Below are 21,492 nucleotides of genomic sequence, written 5' to 3'. Positions count from 1 at the left end.
TCTGTCATTGGGCCACTCTGTGGTCTCCTCATGCTGCTTCCACCTCACCACTATGTCATATGGTCACTCTGTGAACTTCTCATGCTGTTCCCACCCTCCCCACTTCATGACTGGGCAACTATTTTGCCTTTCGGCCTGGTTGACATCATCATTTATTTGACCCTTCTTCTGATCTGCCAGAAGGAAGGAAAAATGAGACGCACAACGGATCCTCTCTGTGTAGCAGCTGTGAAGCCTGTATGGCCCCATCAGAATTGGTTTGAGATTTGGCAGCCAAAAGCAGGAGTGGGTACAAAACACAGAAGACGTGCAAATATTCCATTCACGTGTCATCTCTGTTTTGGATCCACTCCTGTTTTTTTGGGCATTATCAACACTGAAGGATTATTGACCAAATGCTGACCGAGTGAAGGCCGATGCTCAACAGACAGAATCCGTTTTTTGGGGGTTATTGTTCTGATGATCAGAGGAAGGGCAAAATAATTAGTGACGTCAACACAAACTGCTGACACCCTCTCCACTCTGTCGGGGGGCTCTACTTGTGTAAGCGTTTAATAGAAAAGGTTCTATAGACATCTATGTGGAATCAGTTGACGATGGTGTAAAAGGAGTGTGCTTCTTCTTGGCACTAATATCGACATGTAAGACTGAGTTATTTGGTCAGTTTTTGCCCTGTGACTGCCCAAATAAGTGAAGTGTGCAGCGATTCTAAGAGAGACGCCATCTGCATGTCATACTGACTAACAGTATTATTTCACTACCACAGTAGACTCCTTATGCGTGTTACTGCAAGGCACAGTGTTTTACACCACTATAAAGGCTGTCTGCAGCCAGGAAATAGCAGTTTTTAACGTGATTTGCCTTGAATAAATTTGTATCGATACAATTTTTTTTTAAAGATTTGCCGAATCGGCCGAATAGCATTTTTGAAAAATGATACATATCACAATTCAAATAAATGGCTGTCCATATGATGTGGATGGACCGCATTTATAAATAGAAAGCTGCTGCTTGTTAGGGAAACCACCTCTATGACAGAATTGTGTCCTAATAGGGCATATGGAAAATAGTTTGCACAGCTAATTGCAGGCTTATACATAAAAAGATATTTCTTTGTATGATATTTCAGTCTGTTTTGTGGATACAGTTGGATAGCTTGTAAAGGGTTGAAAAATATAGGAATAATCACATCCATATTTAATGGTATGTGTCAAATAATCTCTCCTGTGCAATTTAACAAAATATATAACAATAAAAGGAAGGCCCCATTTACACAAAGGGGTTATTTACTAATAGAAATGCATCTATCTTATGCGTATTTCTGGTACAGATTGCGGCACAAAGGTTCCCCGTTCACGCATGGTCTACAAAAGTGGATGGCATGGATGGGGAAAGGGGAGGCCAGCAGGCCCGTCTCATTCATCATTTTCTACGCTTGTTTTAGATGTAGAAAATGGTCTAAATGTACACCAGCAAGGGAGCTGGTGTAGATTTGAATTGGCGGTGGATCTTCGGAAGTTACAGTATGTAGAGGCTGACACCTCTACATAACTTTGGCGGATCCACCTCCAGTGCAGGGGCTTATGAAGAGCAGTGTTTAAAACGGCAGTCTTAATTAATGACCCCCAAAGTCTTTTGAAATCAGAATTTGGTGCAGATTCCACCAAATCAGCTACGTGGAGTTTTGTTTTCAAAGGGAGGCCATTCTGTAGCTTATAGCTGCAACCGTGCCAAGAACGGACATGTCCTTTCTTGGCGAAGTGTCTGAACAGATGCCACTGAACACTGTGGTGGGGGTCCATTTGCAGTATATCTCCATTCAATGAAGCTAAACCACAACAGGGGTGTGGCATTCACATTGAAAAAGCATGGCAAAACTGGGAGGGGAGGGGTTCTGCTGCGACATACACAGTGGATTTGTCGGGTTGTAATAATTCAATTAAGAATTATTAATTATGGTCATAAAAATTATTAATCATAAAAAAAATTAATTTATAAAATTTGTCATAAATTCTTAAAATCATGACCTGGTGAATCGTAGACAACCTAATTGATACAATTCACATCTGAGGCCGACTATTTCCTCAGATAAATAAGTTCTTTTTGACGTGAGATGACGTTAATGATAAAACATGTAGTTCTGCATTATACAATAATACACAGGTTTATAAAAATATGCAGATTTATTGGTTATAAGATTATAAACATATATAAGTAGATAAACACAATGATACATGCAAATGAATATATATAGCGTTAATATAAAACATTACGAGCTTAACAATACATGTGAGTGGAAATAACTTGTCACATTATAACCAAGCTATTATTAGGTTAGGATATCAAAGTAGGAACATAAGTTATACGTATATATATTACTTTTGTTCAGAGAAAACCTCATGATATCAGGATGGGCATGTCTAATCCTAGACATCAATATGGAATGCTAAATACATTCCACCTCCCTCTAACCAACTACACATCACATGACTTCAGGCATGGGCAAATCCATTCAAGGATATAGCTTAGAAGAGATAACTGTATCCTTCCGCCCCATCCTGGACTATTTTCACATATATAACTTTGGTAAGACTATTAAGACAAATGACAGGGATATATGATCTTTGCTAGACCATATCTTAATTGGAAAGGACTTGAAATAAGTCTTTCCTGTGGGAAACCATCACTTAGCTTGGCGAAGAATGTTCTATCAATATATATATATATATATATATATCTAAGCAATTATTTAATGCTCTGCTAGATTATGAGTCTTGATTCTTCTGCAGGTAGAATGAAGTCTCACAATATCCTAAAATTACATCTCAATATGGAGATGATCAATTAATTTAATTATGTATTTATTCGCCAATCTAGATGGTATAATTTCACCCACACTATCAAATTAGTCTTAATAAAATGAAATATCATTTTCTGTGTCTCTTACCAAGTTCTAGTAGGAATCTCACTTCTGCTCCTAGGAAAGCTGGGTGGTCCATCATAGCACATCTCACCATGGCTTCCATCTTGATAGACCCCTCTAGACAGCTTCACTTCTCTTTCCTCTCTTTCTTGTGTGTCCCTGTTCTTCCTCATGTCTCCCCTACCATCTTTTTATCCTATCTTAGAAAGGGCTTGGCCAAGTTTTATCATTAACTAGTGACCTCACTTTATAATTAATAGAACCTCCCTCTAGGGAAAAATAGACCCTAGATCTTTGTTACCCTAACACTAGATGGCACTAGTATTCCATACAAAAATCGAAGCACACATTTATTTCTCTTATTTATATAATCGCAATAAATGTTATCTAAGGTTTCAGACAAAACCTTGAGAAGATCTTGAAGAGACAATGAGTTTTATACTTGGTCAACTAACTTGTGTATCCTTAAGTCTTTTGACCAGACTTGATTAAATCAAGATAAATAGGGCTATCTCAATTCATTGTTATTGGAGGAGACAGGGTTTGTTCATGATCACCTGTGTCCACATTTCTCCATTCCAGGAAATAAATAATTAATTTGTGTGTTACACTGAGACAGATTTTAAACATGACAGAGGAGTTTATACCTCGTTTCTAATCTTAAAACTGAATATATCTATGAGGACTATACTCTTATATATATATACTATATATGCAGCACACCTATTAAAATTGATAATATAAAATCAATCTACTCCTATATTGATTAATATAAAAACCACAAAGAAAGATTAGAGTCTTTCTATTCACTAAAATCATCAGGACTCGAATACATTGTCTTATCTAGGCCTTCTCAAGACATACAAAATTGTAACTATAGTGGAGCATGGCTCTTAAAGGTAATGAACATCCATCTTGACTAAAAATGAATTGGATATCAATGTATTTACCTATGAAAAGGCACGACAGATTTTGCCTTTCCAAAATCCACCTTGTGAATGGGGCCGAAGAAATATACTTTATATTCTTAATAAGCAATAGAATACCAGGAAATGCATATTTTTCAAAATATTATACCAGCTATAGTGAGCCCCCATAAAGTACTAGCCACAGTATGTTGCTTCATAAAGTGTCAGATTTATAGATTTTATGCACTTATATAGCGCTACTATATTCTGCATCGCTTTACAGACATTAGCATCCAACTGTCCCCAGTGTGGCTCACAATATAAGTTCCCTATCAGTATGTCTTTGGACTGTGGAAGGAAACCCACGCAAACACAGGGAGAACATACAAACTCCACGCAGATGTTGTCCTTGGTTGGATACAAACCTAGGACCCCAGCACTGGAAGGCACAAGTGCTAACCACTGGGCCACCACACTGCCAATTAAAATGTTCTCCCTATAGTGTGCTGACTAGAGTGGACACCCATAAAGTAGTATCCACAGCATGTTGCTTCATAAAGTGTCAGATACAATGTTCCCCCTATACTGTGCTGACCAGAGTGGGCACCTATAAAGTGCCAGCCATAGTCTGTGCCCCCACGCAATGTCAAGTACAATATTCGCCTATAATGTAACAGCGACAGCATGTGCAGCAATATGTCAGCCACAAAGACCTTCCAGCACTACTCACAAGCAGCAAGAAATGCCTTCTGTTTCCTCCACAATTGCCTTACTGGTAATGGTAAGAAGCGCCAACATTTTTAATTCAATTGCTTATATTTTTGTTTTAAAGGCAAAAAGTTGTGGAAAATGGCCGGTCAAGTGGTATGCTCCTGAATGTATGAACTACTATAAATTTTCAAGCAAAAGCGATGTATGGAGTTTTGGTGTGCTTATGTGGGAGGCGTATTCATATGGACAAAAACCATATAGAGTAAGTTTTATATATATTTCAATGGTACATACATTTTTTATACTAAACTATTTACATATTGCATAATTACAGCAAACTGGCGTGGGAACTTTGTCAAACAGAAGATTGGAAGGAGAGAAAAAAAGGATGGCTTATCTTATTTTCTGCCACATCTGCCACACAGGTTGTGTGTGGTATTGCAGATCATCCCTATTCTCTGTTCAATTCTGCTAAACTTCAATACCCAGCACAAGCCATGCCACTGTTTCTAGATAAAATTTACCTTTTACAGGTGAAAATGGGGTCTGAGAGAATTGTCTTTAAAGTGCCCATACCTGGTGCAGCCCAAATATACTGTAGATCACTGCTAATTGCCAAGCTACACATGCACTGGCCATTTAAATGAACTGCATGTACATGTATAGCCCAGCAAGTGCAGGTGCACTGGCAGATACTTTCAAGGCAGATACTTAGCAGGTGAAACCTTGTCCCCAATGGCCACACAACTTTGTGGGTTAGCAAAGGTATTACCTTCAAATTTGTGCTCGAACTGGCCACCATGGGTGGATGTTGTTGCAGCTGTCACACTGAAGCTGCTTTTCTAGCCTCAATGTCCTTTTACAAGGACCAATATTTCAAGCAATGTGAGTGGAGATGAGGGCTCTATTTGCATTCAGCAATCACCTCAGTTGGACGGGGACCATAACTAGCCCTTGCTCGTTCATATGTTGATTGCCACCACCTTTTACATTTCTACAAACGCTCATCCTAATAATTGCCTTGATTATCAGTCAATGTAAATGAACGTTTGGGGGAAAATTCTTGTCAAAAAGGCTTCTCAAAATCTGCTGTTTGCCCTGTGCCAAATGTCAGATTAACTGATCATAGTTACTGCTTTAGGGCTCATGCACACAAAGGTATTTTCTTTCCATGTCCGTTACCTTCTTTTTGCGGACGGCAAAATACATACTGTCATGTGCATGAGCCCGTAATATGATAGACTAGTCTCTCTAATGAGATAGAGTATTGCAAATTTTTCATTTATTTATTTGTTAGAAAAGTCAGTAAATATTCAGTCTTACATAACCAAACAGTTGTATATAAACCTTTCTACATTACTTTTCGCTATATGTTATATATTCTTTAGTAATAGGCATATCCTTTGGTTTTTCGAGTAAACACTTTCTAGTCTACATAAAGGTCAAGCTCAAGTATACCTGTCTCATAAAAGCATCACATTCAGATGCTCTGCTTCAGAAATTGATATTCAGACTGTCATTTCCCTGATAGTAACATAGTAACATAGTACATAAGGCCGAAAAAAGACATTTGTCCATCCAATTCAGCCTGTCATCCTGCAAGTTGATCCAGAGGAAGGCTGTGTGAGGATCTTGGAGACCCAACAGCCCATATTTTCAAGAAAACAACATATGTAGTAGAGGTCCATAGAAATGCAACGTCTGCAAATTCACTGGAAATTTTTTTTTTTTAGGGAATGAAAGGTGGAGAAGTGTCCCTAATGATTGAAAGTGGAAAACGTATGGAGTGCCCACACAAGTGCCCACCAGAAATTTATGAACTAATGAAATTATGCTGGACCTACAAGTAAGTGGTTACAGGATATAGAAACTTTTCAAGTATTTTATTAGTTAAATTCCACCATGAAATTTGCATAATACAAATGTGGGCGAACAGGCTAAAAATTACCAAATTATTGCACGGTACAAAAAATGACAGTATTAGTTTGGAGACTTATAAGCTATCTATGTAATGCACAGATGGGTGCTGCTGAGGAAAAAGGGCTATTCAGAACAGCTGTTTGGTTTGCCTAAAAGAGAAAGGGTTAGAGTGTGTCTGGGGGGAGGGGGGGGGGGCCCTACTTTATTACTTTCATATACCCAAACAGGACACATGTAAAACAGGCAACCCTTGTCAGAAATATATTCCATGATCTATAAACTATTTTTGAGTACCAGATCGGCATTTCAGGTGTCTTTAGGCAAGCTAGGTACCTTACACCACTCTTGTTAATAAAGCCACACTAAAACCACACTTCTTAGGCCTCATGCACACAACCGTATGTATTTTGAGGTCCGCCAAAAATGGATCCGCCAAAAATACGGATGATGTCCGTGTGCATTCCGTATTTTGCTGAATCGAACAGCTGGCCCCTAATAGAACAGTACTATACTTGTCTGTAATGCAGACAATAATAGGACATGTTCTATTTTTTTGTGGAACAGAAATATGGACATACAGAAACGGAATGCACAAGGAGTAACTTTTTTTTTTTTTTGCGGACCCATTGAAATTAATGGTTCTGTATACAGTCCACACAAAAAAAACTGAACGGACACGGAAAGAAAATATGATCATGTGCATGAGGCCTTAGGGTAATAAACGCATGCTTGTAAATTATAATAAAGTAACCTGTGTATTATCGAATACGAACTGTAAACAGTCAGTATTGGTATGGCAGCCCATCAATTAGTCTCTAAAATGCAATTTCCAAAAAGAAAAAAATTAATTGAAAATAAAAATATAAAGGAAATGCAGGGGGTATAAACATATCCTGTGTATCTTCATGGTAACCAACTACAAACAAACCTGCAAAAACCTCCACAACGAGATTGCGCGAGCCATTCAGTTGCTATAGCGGGAGCCTTGAGAAGGCTCCCAAACCTGCTATAGCAAAGTTTCTATTTAAGACGGGGCTCAATAGGAAACCAGAAATTTTCACATAGACTGCAATTGTAAACTATTGCAGTCTGTGGTATAAGTGATCTGATGAGCATATGTTCAAGTTTGTTTCTCCATTTATTGTTATGAAAGTGTCCATGAGAGTCTCATAAAATTAAATAAAGAAATTGACTTATTGGTCCACACCGCAAATGCTGTTGGAGAGTCAGAGTGTCAGTCACATGACACAGCATGAGGACCAAAAGTTAGTGGACAAATAAAAAATACAGTCACCAGTAAAAAGATTACTTTTACTACAAGTTACATAGTGTATAGTGTTGAGCGAGCATGCTCGACCGAACACCAGTTCGGTTCAAGCATTGCGATGCTCGACACATCTCGGTGTTCAGACAAATACTGCGTGTGCTCGAGTCTCCTCCCCGCACATTTGTTGGCTGCTATGCAGCCAATAAACATACAGGTAAGTACTGCCACTTACTGTAATGCCGTAGCCATGTAGGGAACTGAATTAAATTTTTTTGTTAGGCAGGGTTGGTGTTAGAGATCCAAAAGTCTTTTTAACCACTTAAGGACCACAGGTTTATACCCCCCTAGTGACCAGGCCCTTTTTTACAAATCGGCACTCCACAACTTTAGCGGTTTATTGCTCGGTCATGCAACTTACCACCCAAATTAATTTTACCTCCTTTTCTTCTCACTAATAGAGCTTTCATTTGGTGGTATTTCATTGCTGCTGACATTTTTACTTTTTTTGTTATTAATCGAAATTTAACGATTCTTTTGCAAAAAAATGACATTTTTCACTTTCAGTTGTAAAATTTTGCAAAAAAAACCACATCCATATATAAATTTTTCGCTAAATTTATTGTTATACATGTCTTTGATTAAAAAAAAATGTTTGGGTAAAAAAAAAATGGTTTGGGTAAAAGTTATAGCGTTTACAAACTATGGTACAAAAATGTGAATTTCCGCTTTTTGAAGCAGCTCTGACATTCTGAGCACCTGTCATGTTTCCTGAGGTTCTACAATGCCCAGACAGTACAAACACCCCACAAATGACCCCATTTCGGAAAGTAGACACCCTAAGGTATTCGCTGATGGGCATAGTGAGTTCATAGAACTTTTTATTTTTTGTCACAAGTTAGCGGAAAATGATGATTTATTATAATTTTTTTTTTTTTCTTACAAAGTCTCATATTCCACTAACTTGTGACAAAAAATAAAAACTTCCATGAACTCACTATGCCCATCACGAAATACCTTGGGGTGTCTTCTTTCCAAAATGGGGTCACTTGTGGGGTAGTTATACTGCCCTGGCATTCTAGGGGCCCTAACGTGTGGTTAGTAGTTTGAAATCAAAATGTGTAAAAAATGGCCTGTGAAATCCGAAAGGTGCTCTTTGGAATGTGTGCCCCTTTGCCCACCTAGGCGGCAAAAAAGTGACACACATCTGGTATCGCCGTACTCAGGAGAAGTTGGGAATGTGTTTTGGGGTGTCATTTTACATATACCCATGCTGGGTGAGAGAAATATCTTGGCAAAAGACAACTTTTCCCATTTTTTTATACACAGTTGGCATTTGACCAAGATATTTATATCACCCAGCATGGGTATATGTAAAATGACACCCCAAAACACATTGCCCAACTTCTCCTGAGTACGGCGATACCAGATGTGTGACACTTTTTTGCAGCCTAGGTGGGCAAAGGGGCCCACATTCCAAAGAGCACCTTTAGGATTTCACCGGCCATTTTTTACAGATTTTGATTTCAAACTACTAACCACACATTAGGGCCCCTAAATTGCCAGGGCAGTATAACTACCCCACAAGTGACCCCATTTTGGAAAGAAGACACCCCAAGGTATTCCGTGAGGGGCATGGCGAGTTCCTGGAATTTTTTATTTTTTGTCACAAGTTAGTGGAATATGAGACTTTGTAAGGAAAAAAAAAAAAAAATCATCATTTTCCGCTAACTTGTGACAAAAAATAAAAAATTCTAGGAACTCGCCATGCCCCTCACGGAATACCTTGGGGTGTCTTCTTTCCAAAATGGGGTCACTTGTGGGGTAGTTATACTGCCCTGGCATTCTAGGGACCCTAATGTGTGGTAAGTAGTTTGAAATCAAAATGTGTAAAAAAGGACCTGTGAAATCTGAAAGGTGCTCTTTGGAATGTGTGCCCCTTTGCCCACCTAGGCGGCAAAAAAGTGACACACATCTGGTATCGCCGTACTCAGAAGAAGTTGGGGAATGTGTTTTGGGGTGTCATTTTACATATACCCATGCTGGGTGAGAGAAATATCTCTGCAAAAGACAATTTTTCCCATTTTTTTATACAAAGTTGGCATTTGACCAAGATATTTATCTCACCCAGCATGTGTATATGTAAAATGACACCCCAAAACACATTCCCCAACTTCTCCTGAGTACGGCGATACCACCTGTGTGACACTTTTTTGCAGCCTAGATGCGCAAAGCGGCCCAAATTCCTTTTAGGAGGGCATTTTTAGACATTTGGATCCCAAACTTCTTCTCACGCTTTCGGGCCCCTAACATGCCAGGGCAGTATAAATACCCCACATGTGACCCCATTTTGGAAAGAAGACACCCTAAGGTATTCAATGAGGGGCCTGGCGAGTTCATAGAATTTTTTTTTTTTTGCACAAGTTAGCGGAAATTGATTTTTTTTGTATTTTCTCACAAAGTCTCCCTTTCCGCTAACTTGGGACCAAAATTTCAATCTTTCATGGACTCAATATGCCCCTCACGGAATACCTTGAGGTGTCTTCTTTCCGAAATGGGGTCACATGTGGGGTATTTATACTGCCCTGGCTTTTTAGGGGCCCTAAAGCGTGAGAAGAAGTCTGGAATATAAATGTCTAAAAAAATTTACGCATTTGGATTCCGTGAGGGGTATGGTGAGTTCATGGGAGATTTTATTTTTTGACACAAGTTAGTGGAATATGAGACTTAGTAAGAAAAAACAAAAACAAACAAAAACTTTCCGCTAACTTGGGCCCAAAAAAATTTCTAAATGGTGCCTTACAGGGGGGGTGATCAATGACAGGGGGGTGATCAATGACAGGGGGGTGATCAGGGAATCTATATGGGGTGATCACCCCCCTGTCATTGATCACACCCCTGTCATTGATCACCCCCCTGTAAGGCTGCATTCAGACGTCCGTATGATTTTTTACGGATCCACGGATACATGGATCGGATCCGCAAACCCCATGCGGACGTCTGAATGGAGCCTTACAGGGGGGTGATCAATGACAGAGGGGTGATCACCCATATAGACTCCCTGATCACCTCCGTCATTGATCACCCCCCTGTAAGGCTCCATTCAGACGTCCGTATGATTTTTTACGGATCCACGGATACATGGATCGGATCCGCAAAACACATGCGGACGTCTGAATGGAGCCTTACAGGGGGGTGATCAATGACAGAGGGGTGATCACCCATATAGACTCCCTGATCACCTCCGTCATTGATCACCCCCCTGTAAGGCTCCATTCAGACGTCCGTATGATTTTTTACGGATCCACGGATACATGGATCGGATCCGCAAAACACATGCGGACGTCTGAATGGAGCCTTACAGGGGGGTGATCAATGACAGAGGGGTGATCACCCATATAGACTCCCTGATCACCTCCGTCATTGATCACCCCCCTGTAAGGCTCCATTCAGTCGTCCGTATGATTTTTTACAGATCCACGGATACATGGATCAGATCCGCAAAACACATGCGGACGTCTGAATGGAGCCTTACAGGGGGGTGATCAATGACGGAGGTGATCAGGGAGTCTATATGGGTAATCACCCCTCTGTCATTGATCACCCCCCTGTAAGGCTCCATTCAGACGTCCGCATGTGTTTTGCGGATCCGATCCATGTATCCGTGGATCCGTAAAAAATCATACGGACGTCTGAATGGAGCCTTACAGGGGGGTGATCAATGACAGGGGGGTGATCAATGACAGGGGGGTGATCAATGACAGGGGGTGATCAGGGAGTGTATATGGGGTGATCACCCCCCTGTAAGGCTCCATTCAGACGTCTGTATGCGTTTTGCGGATCCGATCCATGTATCCGTGGATCCGTAAAAAATCATACGGACGTCTGAATGGAGCCTTACAGGGGGGTGATCAATGACAGGGGGGTGATCAATGACAGGGGGGTGATCAATGACAGGGGGTGATCAGGGAGTGTATATGGGGTGATCACCCCCCTGTAAGGCTCCATTCAGACGTCTGTATGCGTTTTGCGGATCCGATCCATGTATCCGTGGATCCGTAAAAATCATACGGACGTCTGAATGGAGCCTTACAGGGGGGTGATCAATGACAGGGGGGTGATCAATGACAGGGAAGTGATTAGGAAGTCTATATGCGTGATCACCCCCTTGTCATTGATCACCCCCCTGTAAGGCTCCATTCAGACGTCCGTATGCGTTTTGCGGATCCGATCCATGTATCCGTGGATCCGTAAAAATCATACGGACCTCTGAATGGAGCCTTACAGGGGTGTGATCAATGACAGGGGGGTGATCAGGGAGTCTATATGGGCTGATCAGTGGTTTATAAAGGGTTAATAAGTGACAGGGGGGGGTGTAGTGTAGTGTAGTGGTGTTTGGTGCTACTTTAGTGAGCTGCCTGAGTCCTCTGGTGGTCGATCCTAACAAAAGGGACACCAGAGGACCAGGTAGCAGGTATATTAGACGCTGTTATCAAAACAGCGTCTAATATAACTGTTAGGGGTTAAAAAAAATCACATCTCCAGCCTGCCAGCGAGCGATCGCTGCTGGCAGGCTGGAGATCCACTCGCTTACCTTCCGTTCCTGTGAGCGCGCGCGCCTGTGTGCGCGCGTTCACAGGAAATCTCGGCTCACGCGAGATGACGCCTATTGGCGTTAGTGTGACCTGGGAGAGCCGCCGCGATGACGCCTTTCGGCGTTAGCGTGGCGGCAAGCGGTTAAGGACTGTTGTTGTGTCTGGCAGTAATATATATTTTTAACACAACCTGCGCTAAATTGCGTGCAATTGTAGTGACCCAAAAGTCCTTTTAAGGACTATTGTTGTATCTGGCAGCAATATATATTATTAGTGCAACCTGCGCTAAATTGCGTGCAATTGTTTGGCCGCTGCAGACAGCGAAATTATCTGCGCTACATCTCCTTTTTAACGTGTGTGCGTACTAAAAATATCTGTGACATCCAGTGTACTTTTTTCTGTAGACGTTGTCCGCTGCAGACAGTTACATTACCTGCGCTACATCTCCTGTAAAACGTTTGGGCGTCCTAAAAATATCTGTGACATCCAGTGTACTTTTTCCGTAGATGCTGCGGACAGCAACATTATCTGCGCTACAACTCTTGTTTAACGTGTGCGCATACAAAAAATATCTGTGACATCCAGTGTACTTTTTCCATAGACTCTGTGGACGACATTATCTGCGCTACATCTCCTGTTTAACGTGTGCGCATACTAAAAATATCTGTGGCATCCAGTGTACTTTTCCATGGACTGTGTCCACTGTGGACAGTTACATTGCCTGTGCTACATCTTCTGTATAACGTTTCCGCAGCCTAAAGATATCTGTGACATCCAGTATACCTTTTCCGTAGACACTACGGACAGTGACATTACCTGCACTACACCTCCTGTATAACGTTTCAGCATCCCAAATACCTGTGACATTGACTGTCATTTATTTGCTCATACATTTTAAAAACTGTGCTACTGTACGTGTGACATACTTGCAAGCATATATACCATTTAATATGATAAAAGGTCGAGCAGTAAGGGACAGGGAAGTGTCCATGCTGCTGATGGAGCACACAGAGGCCGTGGCCCTGGGTGCGGTGAAACTGTGCCTGCTGCCAGAGCACAAGAAACAAACTCATCCACGATACCTAGCTTCATGTCCCAGTTTGCAGGGCGGCGCAGGACACCACTCTCGAAGTCAGACCAGTGCAACCAGGTGGTTGGTTGGATTGCAGTAGATAATGCCTTCAGTCGGTTAAGCACCACCCTGTCTTCCACCAAGTCCAGTCTCAGTAGCCAAGAGTCTGGGCAACAGAATTCTCAGCCTGATCCTCCTTCCTCCTACCATGGAAAGTCTTTGCAAACAAGTGATCCCACATTCGGATATTCCGAGGAGTTCTTTTCAGCGCCATTCCTTAATTTGAGCCTCTCGCCAAGCTCGCTTGAAAAGGGACATGAGGAGATTTTGTTCCCTGATTCCAAAACTCCTTAGCATCCACAGTCAGAAGAAGATGGCAGTGGGGAGTGGCAATTAGTGTTTCACGAGGTGGATGATGATAATGAGACACAGTTGCCAATAAGTAAATGGCAATTAGTGTCTGAAGAGGTTGATGATGAGGATGAGACACAGTTGTCAATAAGTGAGGTTGTTGTTAGGTCAACAAGTCAGGAGGATGACTAGAGTGAGGAAGTGGAAGAGGAGGTGGTGGACGATGAAATCACTGACCCAACCTGGGAAGGTGGCAAGCCGAGCAAGGACAGCAGTACAGAGGGGGAGGGATCCTCAGCACCACAACAGAATGGAAGAGGCAGTGGGGTGGCAAAAGGGAGAAGGCGGGCCACACCTAACAGGCCCGAAACTGTTCCCCGTAGGTCTCCCTTGTGGAAATGTCCCTTGCTAAGGGTTAGGTGTTCCACAATCTGGTGCTTTTTTTTATAAAAGTGCAGACGATAAAAGAGTTGTCATTTGCAACCTGTCCCGTACCAAAATGAGCAGGGGCGTGAACACTAGCAACCTCACCACCACCAGCATGATCCGCCACATGGCATTAAAGCACCTTAATAGGTGGGCCGAACGCCTGGGTCCACAATCAGTGTCTGTGGGTCACACCCCTGCCTCCTTTTCCCTTGTATTTCGTGCTGGTAAATTCCCTGTCCAAGACGCAGTCCCAGATGCCTCCCACCCTGCACCTCGACTTTACAAGCACAATCAGCTAGCACATCTACTTCTGTGTCCCAGCGCAGCGTACAGATGTCCATACCCCAGGCCTTTGAACGAAAGTGCAAATACCCTGCCACCCACAGGACATAGCACTAAATGCACACCTTTCCAAATTACTGGCCCGAGAAATGTTGCCATTTAGGCTTGTGGATACTGAGGCTTTCCGCAGCCTGATGGTGGCGGCCGTCCCTTGTTACTCAGTCCCCAGGTGCCACTATTTTGCCCGGTGTGCCGTCCTCGCCATGGACCAGCATGTGTCCCGTAACATCACCCGTGCCCTGACCAACGCAGTTATCGGGAAGGTCAACTTAACGACTGACACATGGACAAGTGCTTGTGGCCAGGGACGCTACATTTCCCTGATGGCACACTGGGTGAACGTTGTGGAGTCATACCCTGGGATGGCACAGGTTCTACCGACGCCAAGGATTGTGGGCCCTACTTCCATCAGGATTTCCACCACCAGCTACATTAGTGGATGCAACCCCCCCATTCTCCTCCTCCACCTCCTCCTCCACTTCCACCTCTGAATTCTCATCTTGCAGTTTTATCAGTCAGTATCATCAGTCAGTATCTGAAAACAGTGTAGCACTGCAGTGGGGAAGTGGCAACAGCCGTGCTGAAACGTATTTGCTTAAGTAACAAACAGCACATGCCGCAGAGCTATGGCAGGGTATAAGGGACCAGTCTGAGCTGTGGCTCTCACGACTCTACCTACAACCAGGCATAGTTGTGTCTGATAATGGCGGTAACTTAGTGGCAACTTTGGAGCTCGGCAAGCTCACACACTTACCATGCCTAGCCCACGTGTTAAACTTAGTGGTTCAGCGGTTTCTCAAAACCTACCCTAATTTGCATGAGCTACTGGAGAAGGTGAGTAGCGTGTGTGCCCATGTCCGAAAGTCATCTACAGCTGCCGCCGGTCTGGCTCACCGACTGTTGTGCAATGTGAGCACGCGCTGGAACTTCACGTTCCACATGTTGGCCAGGCTTTGTGAGCATCAGAGGGCAGTAGTGGAATATCAGCTGCAACATGGTTGTCACCTTTCCAGTCAGCTTCCGCTCTTTACAAGCGTCGAGTGGGCATGGATGTCTGACCTCTGTGAGATTTTATGCAAGCTTGAAGAAACAACACAGATGGTGAGTGGCGATGCTGCTATTATCAGCGTAACCCTCCCACTTCTGTGTCTACTGAAACGCTCGCTGCTCATAATGAAGGCGGGCGCTTTTCATGTGGAAGAGATGGAAATGGGAGAAGACAGTACACAGGGTGATAGCCAGACGACCCTCAGTTCATCTTCTCAGCGCAAATTGCATGATGATGAAGATGAGGAGGAGGAGAAGCAGGAGACGGTTGCTACGAAGGGTGGTACCCATAGCAAGTGTATTCCATCTGTTCAGCGTGGATGGGCCAAAGAGGAGGAAGATGGTGAGGAGATTGAGAATCATCCTCCTGATGAGGACAGCGAAGTCTTGTCTGTTGGGACTCTGGCACACAAGGCTGACTTTATGTTATGCTGCCTGTACCGTGACCCTAGAGTTATACACATTTTGGCTAACACTGATTGCTGGTTGTTCACCCTTCTTAACCCACCGCTACAAATAGAACTTCTCATCTCTCATTTCTGTGGTGATGAGGACTAGCAAAATACCAGAAGGTCCTTGTGTAAAAATTGCTCCAAAAATTTCCATCTGAAAATGCTGGCGGCAGAGTACGTAGTTCCTTGAGCAACCGAGGAAGGAAAATGAGGGGAACACACAGCAGTTCCAAAAGAGACAGGGCAATACTCTCCAAGGCCTGGGACCGTTTCATGACACCCCACCAGCACCCTCACCCTGATGCATGGCCTACTGTCACAAGGAGGGAAACATTTTGGAAGATGGTAAAGGAGTACGTAGCAGACGTGTCTGTGTCCTCAATGATCCCTCTATGCCCTACAACTTTTGGGTGTCCAAGCTGGACACGTGGCACGAACTGGCGCTCCACGCCTTGGAGGTGCTGGCCTGCCCTGCTGCCAGCGTTTTGTCAGAGCGGGTATTTAATGCTGCTGATGGTATAATAACTGATAAGCGCATCCGCCTGTCAACTGAAAATTCTGACCGGTTGACTCTTATCAAAATGAACAAGGCCTGGATTGCCCCTGACTTCTCTACTCCACCAGAGGAAAGCGGCTGAACATAAAGGCACTTTAAATGTGGCTTTTATGGTGTATTGAATACACTGTATTACCATGCACCCCTTCACCACAAAAAAAGGGTATATGGTTCAATCTTCCTTTTATCATCCTCCTCCTCCTCCATCATACTAACATGCTTATTAGGCTGCCCTCGCTTCTAATGTTTTAGAGGGTCAGCTCAGCAGCAGGCCCTCAACTATAATTTTTTAGATTGTCAGCTCAGCAGCAGGCCCTCGTCCATCATTTTTTTCATGGTCAGATCAGCAGCAGGCCCTCGCCCATAATATTTTAGATGGTCTGACCAGCAGAAGGCACTTGCCCCTAATGTTTTAGAGAGTCAGCTCAGCAGAAGACTCTCACTTCTAATGTTTTAGATGGTCAGATCAGCAGCAGGCCCTTGCCCCTAATGTTTTAGATGGTCAGCTCAGCAGCAGGCCCTCGCCCATAATGTTTTAGATGGTCAGCTCAGCAGCAGGCCCTCGTACATAATGTTTTAGATGGTCTGATCAGCAGCAGGCACTCGCCCCTAATGTTTTAGATTGTAATCTCAGCAGCAGACCCTCGCCCATAATGTTTTAGATGGTCAGCTCAGCAGCAGGCCCTCGCACATGTTTTAGATGGCCAGATCAGCAGCAGGCACTCGCCCCTAATGTTTTAAAGAGTCAGCTCAGCAGCAGACCCTAACCCCTAATATTTTAGATGGTCATCTCAGCAGCAGACCCTCCTCCCTAATGTTTTAGATGGTCAGCGCACCAGCAGACCCTCACCCCCAATGTTTTAGATGGTCAGCTCAGCAGCAGGCCCTCGCCCATAATGTTTTAGATGGTCAGCTCGGCAGCAGGCCCTCACCCATAATGTTTTAGATGGTCAGCTCGGCAGCAGGCCCTCGCCCATAATGTTTTAGATGGTCAGCTTCAGCAGCAGGCCCTCGCCCATAATTTTTTCCATGGTCAGATAAGCAGCAGGCCCTCGCCCCTAATGTTTTAGATGGTCAGCTCAGCAGCAGGCCCTCACCCCTAATGTTTTATATGGTCAGCTTAGCAGCAGGCCCTCGTCCATAATGTTTTATGGTCAGATCAGTAGCAGGTACTAGTCCCTAATGTTTTAGAGAGTCAGCTCAGCAGCACACCCTCACCCCTAATGTTTTAGATGGTCAGCTCAGCATCAGACCCTTACCCCTAATGTTTTAGATGGTCAGCTCAGCAGCAGGCCCTCGCCCCTAATGTTTTAGAGGGTCACTAGAAGGGCCTTGCTTCTAATGTTTTTGAGGGTCACCAGCAGGCCATCAATCATAATTTTTCAATGGTGTGTATGATGCCCTCCTTTATGTGTAATAAAGGGTGTATTGGAGTGCCAGTTCCTTGTAATTTTGGGCAGCCCTTTAACTTGGTGCATAGGCTTTTTGAGTTCCACTACCGGAACAATTGTACCACAATGTGAATGAGGCCCTCCTTTATGTGATACAGGTTGTATCGGAGTGCCTCTTTCTTGTAATTTTTGGCAGCACCTGCACTTTATATACAAGTAAATATACAGAAAAGAATGTTTCCTAACAATTTTTCCTCTAAAATAGATTTTATCTTCAGTTTTGTGCGTATTATTGTCAGTCGGTAAAAGTGGTGTACTACTTGGACAACATCATTCCCAGTAGCAACCTGGGAGTCCAAGATGCATCCAGACATCCTCCCCATGCTGTTCCCGAACCATTTCAGCAGTGTTTCTGACCTTTTCATGTGAACCAGACACCCTCCCCTCTTCAGAGCAGGGAGTGCCTGGTTTAATGCTCGGGTTCTCCCATTGACTTCCATTGTGCATGGGTGCTCGGTAGAGCACCCGAGCATCCCAAGGTGTTCTACTCAAGCACCCGAGCACTTTGGTGCTCGATCAACACTAATAGTGTACCTTCCTAATGGTCCATGGAGTAAAACAAATTGTGAATGCTTCTTTAAGTGGTGCTATTAGAAAGTACAACTTGTCCTGCAAAATAAGTCATAAGGCTATGTGAATGGAAAATTAAAAAGTTGTGCTTTTAGAAGGCAGGGAATATAAAAATTGATTTACAGAAAATGAAAATTATTTTTGATGGGAAAAGGTTCAAGAGGTTGTCTAGCCATATTAAACTTTTTACAAAGAGCTAAGAATACTATAAAGTAACAAAAAAGAGTTGCGCTCAATTTACTGAACCCCTGACACAAATATATTTCCATGGTGTTTGTTCACCCAACACCACTGCAGCCACCTACTGGCTGTAGCTGTGATGCATTGACACCACTGAGGTCGATAATGCTGATCGCAGTAATTAAAGGTTTGGATGCCGTGATCAAGCGAGTTCACTGCATCTAAATGCGTAAAAACTTCCTTCCGATGCCCCGCGCGGCCAATGTGTGCATCGGTAGTTGCACTGAACACTGTAAGCCTTGCTAACAAGGCTTTAAGTGTTTATGCTGCAATTCTTATTTTGGCCACCAGAGGGCAGGCAATGAAAATAAATAAGCAACTTCTAGTTCAAATGTCATTTTAATAATCCCAGATAGAATAAAATAAAAATATATATATTTATAGGCTCATATATGAGCTTCATAAACATCACAAAAAATAAAAAATCTTTAGTTTAAATAACCTCCCTTTCAGTATAATTAAAAAATAAATACCTAAACAACAATAAATATAAACATCATGGATATCATCGCGACCGAAAATGCCCATACTATTAAAATATTTTTTTTAATTTCCGATATGATGAATGGCGTAATGGAAAAAAGGTCAAAATGGCCAATTTGCAATTTTTTTATTGCTTCTCTTACCCAAAACTATTTAATAAAATATGATCAAAAAGTCATGCACACTCCAACATGGTAGCAATAAAAACTACAGATTGTTCTTTAAAAAAAATGATCCCAAAACAGCTCAATAGACTAAAGTATAAAAATTATGGGGGACAAAATATGGTGGTGTAAGATTATTTTTTTTTTTTATCAAAGTTTAAATTGATTTTTACACTATTTAAACATAAAAAACCTACACTTATGGAGTATCTTTGTAATTGTACTGCCCCACAGAATAGGCCATGGGTCAGTTTTGCCGTAAATGAAATGCCGCGGGAACAAAACCTGTAAAATGGTGGAGGAATTGCATTATTTTTCCAATTCCACCGCATTTAGAATTTTTTTAACACTTCCCGCTTCATTTTATGCCCTCATACAGCTATGTGAACAGAAATATAAAACAGTTATGGCTCAAGGAAAATAGGGAAGAAAAATGAAAATGCAAAAACCAAAAAACCTCCGGTAGCCTAAGGGTTAAACTTAACACTTTTATCTAGAAATTCTACTGCAGTGTATTTACGTCATCGCATAACTGGAGTGAGCGGGCAATATTTTGGCGACTTTTCACTTTCCAAAAAGGGAGTGGGTGGTGTTAAGATGGTAAATTTTGGCGCAAGTGAGCCAAAAATGTTGCAAAGTGCTATATTTTTATGTTACATTTTTAAGCCAGATTTCTGGAGGGCATGGGTTGATACATTCACCTCTATGACTTTTTCTCTGTCTACGTTTATATTTTACAGAGTTGAAGATCGTCCTTCATTTGTCAGTGTTGAGCTTCAACTTCGAAACTATTACTATGATATTGCCCAGTAAGCTCTTGAATTTCCTATAAATGGATTCTGCCTCATACTTGCTTCCCCAGAACCAAGAAAAGTGTACACTCAGTTGTTTTTATTAGCAGACATTGCTTTCTGTATGAACCTTATGCAGAGTTACTCTAGAAGACTCTAAAAGCTATGAGAATTTCAATGTAATGGACTGAGTAGTTATGTTCTAAAATATTACAGATCACACACCTGCTATTTCAATTGGTCTTTTTTTTATATGATACAATAAAGTGATCAAAAAGTATTTTTCTGGATGGAATATTTATTTACCGGCCAAATGTTAAAGGATAACTGTCATATGTTTTTTGCTAGTTTATTAGAGCTAGGCATGTATACCTGAGTTCGTCTGTCAATGATTGTCATAAGATCTGTAATTACCTTATAATAACAGCTTTCATTAATGTCCTCTGTCCCTTTCCACTGCTCCCTTAAAAGACTGTTGCTAGGGCTTGTCTTTCTTCCTTTTAGTATAAACATGGCTGCATTAGGCTTCAGAGTGAGGAGGCATGTCTCTCAGTAATCCAATCTGATTGGCTGGCTGGGAGCTGCTGGCTACAGCAAGTGTGTATGTAAAGTGAGGGAAAGCAGTTTTGGCCTCAGAGAACTGGCAGAGGATCCATTGTAAATGTATAAACAGCCGTAACAAAGGGAAAAACTCAATGAAAACAGTGGTATGTGAAGAAACTAAAGATTGCTTTGTGCATAATGCTGCTGCAGCAGTAACATATGCTAAAATAGATTTTTTAATGAAAACATGACAGTTACACCTTAATTCTATAGTCCTCATAAACATTCAAAGTCTTTGTATACCTTCTCAAAAAAATTCTATTTATTATCAAAATGCATCTAAAACAGTGAAGCAACGCCACAAAAAGTTGCAATTTAAATGAATTCTGTTTCTACAGTTCCTATACAGACCATTATGTCTCCATGGTAATAAACAGCAAATAAACTCTGTACAGTCTGATACTGCAGTTGTGTTTCCTTCTATTTGTCCTTTCCTTCTTGATAACCCACCAAACATATGGGATTAGAATAAAGAGGACAAATAGGAGGAAATCTACCTACAGAATTAGATTACACAGGGTTTGTTTGTTTTCTGTTACCAAGGAGACACATCTTCCGTATAAGATATGTAGTGACAAGAGACAAAGTATATTTGCTACGTACTATACCTCATACTTATT

At 42.1% G+C, this 21,492-nt stretch overlaps 1 protein-coding gene across 4 annotated transcripts in view; it reads left to right on the top strand.

Annotated features, from left to right (window-relative positions):
* The window catches only part of SYK (spleen associated tyrosine kinase), a 164,538-nt gene extending 143,989 nt beyond the window's left edge, over positions 1–20,549 (top strand). For all 4 annotated transcript variants that reach the window (XM_044273331.1, XM_044273322.1, XM_044273346.1 and 1 more), the window contains 3 exons: positions 4,664–4,804; positions 6,276–6,388; positions 20,219–20,549. In XM_044273331.1, coding sequence (XP_044129266.1) covers positions 4,664–4,804; positions 6,276–6,388; positions 20,219–20,291 — 327 coding nt within the window. In that variant the 3' untranslated portion in view covers positions 20,292–20,549. The remainder of the gene's footprint in view (positions 1–4,663; positions 4,805–6,275; positions 6,389–20,218) is intronic.
* Positions 20,550–21,492: the final 943 nt, after the last annotated feature.

Source organism: Bufo gargarizans, chromosome 1 (assembly GCF_014858855.1).
Source record: "Bufo gargarizans isolate SCDJY-AF-19 chromosome 1, ASM1485885v1, whole genome shotgun sequence".
NCBI classification, from domain to species: domain Eukaryota; kingdom Metazoa; phylum Chordata; class Amphibia; order Anura; family Bufonidae; genus Bufo; species Bufo gargarizans.
Note: the sequence above shows the minus strand (reverse complement) of the source record. Positions and strands in the feature narration are given on the sequence as shown.